Genomic DNA, 5356 nt, shown 5'->3' on the forward strand with positions numbered 1-5356 from the left:
AACCTGACACAGCGATTCCTCCTGTTCAGAGCTCACAGAAGAGCACCAAATCCACTTCAGCACAGCACTGTGATTCATGGTAAGGGTGAGCAACAAGCTGAGGGCAGCCCAGGCTGCTGTAATCTGGGTAAATCAGAGTGCTGCCCAAGAGCTATAAAAGCAGTTTAAGTGAAGGCTGACCACCTCTACAACTGACTTATGTGATGAAGAATAACTGGAGTTGAGGCCATTACAACACAAAAGAAAGATTTTTAAACCTGTGCGCTTATAATTTGAAGGATGGCGTTCCACCAGCCTTCCCTTACAGAGCACAGACAGTACCCAGCAATGAGAGCCACATAATGCTGTCACAATTAAAATTAGTCTACAGCTGCATAAGAATCCAACATAGACAATCCTAGACAACCACTCTAAAGAGCAAACAAGTTCAAGAAAGTAGAAGTGGCAGAATAGTACCAGCTTTAGTACTTGATTTACACTAGATAAACCAATTAGTATGTTTAATGGATGAAGTTATGTAAATAGTGAGATCAGAGGGTCCCCTTAATCCACCATGACGACACAGTCAAATCGGCAGGTACCAACTCCCAGATACGGCTCACAACAGCGTATTACAGCCTTGCTTAGAAAGCTTACCCAGGTTCTGCTTTAACTGTTTGTCAGCCTCCTTTCCAAAGCACTATTTTACTACCTGCATCTCGGGTCTACTGAAAACCAGTAAAAAGTCCAGTATCATACATGTTAGATTAGCCTTTATTAAAATACAGAGCTACATGAAATTCAAACTTAATAGAAGCTTCAGAATATGAATTAAAGGTCATAATTTGGAGGTGGCATGTCAATGATCTCATCCAGGGTAGCAAGAAAGTCAGCAGTTGATTGTAGCAAGTCTGAAATAGAAATGGAGCAAATCAGTTTCTCATGAAACCCAGAATTCATACTCCCTAATATAGCCTAGGTCCCAGTGGATTAGCATAAACCTCTGGAATGACTAAGGGAAATATTGTTCAATTGCACCTAACTGATCAGTTAGCAACACACCGTAAAAGATTCTCAGCAACATCACTTTGAGACTACGTGCTGGTTTTAGCTGGGATGGCATTAAATTTCTTCATAGTAGCTGGTATGGGGCCATGCTTTGGATTTGTGCCAAGAAGAATTGATAATTTGAGGATGAAGCTGTTATTGCCCAGCAGTGCTTACACAGAGTCAAGTCCTTTTCTACTTGTCCTACCACCCCAGCAGTGAGGAGGCTGGGGAGACAAGAAGTTGGGAGGGGACACAGCTGGGACAGCTGATCCCAACTGACCAAAGGGACACCGCAGACCATATAACATCATGCTTAGCACAAAGCTGGGGGAAGGAAGGAGGAGATGTTCAGAGCGACTGCATTTGTCTTCCCAAGTAACCATTACACATGATGGAACCTGCTTTCCTGGGAACGGCCAAACACCTGCCTCCCAATGGGAAGTGGTGAATGAATTCCTTGTTTGGCTTTGCTTTACTTACTGTCTTTATAAAACCCACAGATTTTCTCACTTTTACTTTTCTAATTCCCTTCCCCATCCCACAGGGGGGAGTGAGCAAGCAGCCGTATGGTACCTAGGTGTCAGCTGGGGTTAAACCACAACAGACCACTATCTGTACAAGTAGGGTTGACCAGTTGAATTCAGCTTAACTACACAAAGAGCCGTTGATACTACTGTGCTATTCTAGTATTTAGGACAACAATGGCAGTTCACCACTAACCAACTAGCTTCCCTCCCAAACCACTAACAAGCACAGTATGTACTGAAAATCATGCTAAATTTCCACTTACTAGACTCCCTTGAAATCTCCTCAATCTTCACAGGTGAAGGAACCATGTTCACACATCTGTCATATGTCCTTTCAAATACCATGAGGGGAACACCACACAGGTTGATATTGCTTATTTTGTGCTCTTCAGGAAGATCAAAACTCTCAAACTCTGAGAAAGACACACTGCAGTTTAGTAACAGCACACAGCAGCAGTAGCCTGGAAGGTGCAAGCTCTCCTAGCAAAACACTACAACCCAACAGTCCCCTGCTAAGGGGTATTTAGTTGCAGTTACACCTTGATGTATAGGATTTCATGGACAACTAACACTTATCAAAAGACTAGACTGCATAGCATAACTGCTAATGTAAAGCAGGTGCTTTTAGTAGTTTCTTTCCTATCACTATACCAAGTCAACTTCATCAAACACAGCATCCATTTCACCAACACTGAAGTAGTCTTTGGTACAGTAGTTTTTGCACACTTGCTTCCACATGAACTGGATGGTTCAAGGACACTTTTAAGGACTCAGATAAGAGTATCTGCAAAAGGGTGTGCTAAGAACAGCTTTAGAAGTTTAATCTTCAACTGTTATATTCCACAGCAGTAGGAATCTCTTCAGTTACAAATTACCATCTTGGCACACACTCTTAAGAGAGCTATACTCTTTAGTACTGCTGAAGTATTCCTTTCAATACTTGTCTACTAGTTGCCATTTAATGTATTAAGAGGCCATCACAAGGTAATTTAGAACTAGTTTCCTGCCACCATAACAGACTCTACTGCAGATCTAAAGCAGTTAGAAATACTTAACAAGAATAAGATAGTATTTCAGAAGTAGGAAGCATCCTTATGTTTAAGAAAGGGCTCTGGAGAAATGCAATGCTAGCCGTTTGCCACAATAGCTTGGCCAAAGTATTACAACAAAGTCACCACTCATGATCAGTAATTACACCAATAGTTCTTACCTCGAGGATCAAAAGGAAACATATTTTCTATTTCCGGCCAGTCTTCTTCAGCTATTGCATCACAGCTTTCCGATTGTGCTGTCTTTCCAGTAATCTTAAAAAGAGAAAGTCACATTATTTGAACTACTGCAGTTTCCCTTTGTGGTAGCTTTCCTGTGCTGCACAGGTGTACAGACAGATGCCTGCCATACAGTCCTCAGTTAGGCTTAAATCCCAATACCTTCAACACAAATAAGCTGGAGATGGGCAAATGCTTCAGATGAGTTTGTGTAGTGCAGTACTATATAGTGTGGCAAAAAAATCACTGCACTGGAACATTCAGGTTCATAATATTAAACTCCTGATGCTTCACATGTGAACAAGACCTCAAGCTAGCTAATTTTCTCTAGAGCCACTTGTTTGCCACTAGGTATGTTCTAAGTTGCTGTACTCCTGTTGCTTATGTAGGCATGATGGTTTGGGCTAGGATAGAGTTATTTTTTCTTAGTAGCTCACAGGATGCCACACTTTAGATTCACAGTGAAAACAGTGTTGGTAACACAGCTGGTTTAGCCACCACTGTGCAGTGCTTACAGAGCCAAGCCCTTTTCTGCTTCTCACCATCCCACCAGTGTGAGGCAGTGCTACTTTTTCAGGCTGCGAGGCATAGCAAGGACAGCTGACCCCATCTGGCCAAAGGGATATCCCATACCATATGATATCATGCTAAACAATGAAAACTAGCAGGGAAGTTTCCCAGGGCTGCCACTGCTTAGGGACTGGCAAGGCATCAGTCAGCTACTGGTGAGAAACTGGGTTTGGTTTTCTTTGACATTTTTAATTAATAAATTCTTTTAATCTCAGCCCATGAGTTTTCTCACTTTTACCCTTGCAGTTCTCTCCCACACACCCTTCATCACCACCTACCCCTGTAGAAGTGTGTTGTACTCACTTTGTTGGCAGTGCAAGGCTGATTTTTCTGTCTTATCTTTTCTGTCTTGCTCATGACTCCTTCAGTTCTATTCACATTTCCAAGAGCCTTTCTGACAGAGCAAGGGGTGGCTGGAGATCTACTGATTGTTTTTTTAGGAAGTGGAGTGTTAACTAGCATTCTTTCACATAAGACTTTTGCTGGAGGGAGGGGAAGGAAGAAGCATATTTTACCAAACCTGAAGTTTGCTTCATTAAGTACATGTGACTGAAAACAACTTGTCAAAAATCATTGCTCACCATTTATAACTCACAAGCATAAGCCACATCTACAACAAATAGAGTTATTTTCATTTCTGTAGTAATTGACGAGCTTAGCAGATTTAGTTAGATAAGTAGGTATACAAACAGAAAACTAGTACTGTTCAAAATAGTGAATAACAAGACATGACTTAGGCATTTCACTTGATCCCCTACTGGCTCAGGACAGTATATACACACAAGATCCAGAAGGGCGTCTTAGCTGATTCTTAGCAGCACACACTTCACCATTCTCCTTGTCAATAAGGATCAGCGTTGCCATCTTCAGGTTGACAGGACCACTCTGTAAAGTCGGGAGGGGGGGGAGGGCAGGGAAGAGAGGAAATCATTCTTATCATTTCTTCTTCCACAGTACACTTTTTAAACAAACCACATTTAAAACAACATAGCTGCCATGTGCTGGGTTCCAGAGCAGAGGAAACAAGCCCATACCTTACAACACTTCATAGCAGCTCAGCTACAGACCCTTACATTTGAAGGCATTATTAGTACACATGGTAGACTCAAAGTCCTAAAGGAGCTTGTACAAGTTCGGGCAAGTAGCAAGGTCTCACTAGCAGTCTTATAGCCTTAATACATTTGGTTTGTACCTCCTTTATAGAATTTAACTGCTTCCTCAATGTAGGAAAAGAGTGCAGCTCCTAGCCTAGTGATCCAGTCCTCAGGTCAGCTTGGAGCACTTAAGCAGCCAAGAGTAACGCCAGCTATGTTACTAGCTGAGACATCTCTTCCCCAGAGAAGGAAACCATTGGAGAACACCCTACACAAACCGACTGCCTGACTACCGACCTCCAGCCCCATCTGAGGCAGCACACCAGAGTGGGCCCTTGCACCCCTACCAACAGCCAGGCAGCTCCTACTCGCGGCTTACGTGGCTGCGTAAGCTGTTCCTCATTCACAGGTCTGCAGAAAAATCTGCTTTTAGTTGGTACAGCTTGGAGCCTAAAGCTTAAGCGCGAAGCCAGAGCAGGCTTACAGGGCTCAGCACTCCCCTAAAGCCACCTCCTGGCCACAGCTCCAGCAGCCCTCCCCTAGGACACCCCGGCTCTAACCGCGTAGTACCAACCGCCCTCCTAGGCCCAGCGGCCACGCTCACCTCGGCACCTACGGTTGGCTCCGGGGCAGGACAACAGCGGGGCCGTACACGCCTCAGGTGGGGAACCAGGCTCAAGCCCTCAGAGAGTGAAGCAGCCGCACCCTCCCGCTTCCCGGCTCTTAAACTATCTCCGCAGCGCCCATTGGCCGCTTCGACTAACGCTCGGCCGCCGATTGGCTCAGCAGCACCGCCCACGGCGCTCGTGGTTGGCCGAGCAGGGCCGCGCCTGTCGCCGCCCCGGTAGTGACGGAAGGGGCAGGGCCG

General features: G+C 44.6%; 1 protein-coding gene across 2 annotated transcripts; it reads right to left on the minus strand.

Moving 5' to 3' along the window:
• Window positions 1-735: 735 nt before the first annotated feature.
• PTTG1 (PTTG1 regulator of sister chromatid separation, securin) lies at window positions 736-5236 on the minus strand. 2 transcript variants are annotated; one of them, XM_080398112.1, is made up of 6 exons: window positions 5093-5236; window positions 4177-4279; window positions 3698-3876; window positions 2767-2860; window positions 1820-1969; window positions 736-890 (listed from the first exon to the last, which is right to left on the minus strand). In XM_080398112.1, the coding sequence occupies exons 2-6, from the start codon at window positions 4256-4258 to the stop codon at window positions 811-813; spliced, it is 585 nt and encodes a 194-aa protein (XP_080254238.1). In that variant the 5' UTR covers window positions 4259-4279; window positions 5093-5236; the 3' UTR covers window positions 736-810. The 2 variants fall into 2 exon arrangements, with proteins under 2 accessions (XP_080254238.1, XP_080254239.1); XM_080398113.1 differs by lacking the exons at window positions 4177-4279; window positions 5093-5236 and adding an exon at window positions 3976-4150.
• Window positions 5237-5356: the final 120 nt, after the last annotated feature.

This window comes from Falco punctatus, assembly GCF_963210335.1.
Source record: "Falco punctatus genome assembly, chromosome: 8".
Taxonomy (NCBI): domain Eukaryota; kingdom Metazoa; phylum Chordata; class Aves; order Falconiformes; family Falconidae; genus Falco; species Falco punctatus.

Coding starts and splice junctions, on each gene's coding strand:
- PTTG1 (XM_080398112.1), bottom strand. CDS start 4,258: ATGGCAACGCTGATCCTTATTGACAAGGAGAATGGTGAAGTGTGTGCT. Junction 3,877..4,176: donor AAGACGCCCTTCTGGATCTT/GTGTGTATATAC, acceptor CCCTCCCTCCAG/CAAAAGTCTTATGTGAAAGA. Junction 1,970..2,766: donor GTTTCCTTTTGATCCTCGAG/GTAAGAACTATT, acceptor TGTCTTTCTCAG/AGTTTGAGAGTTTTGATCTT.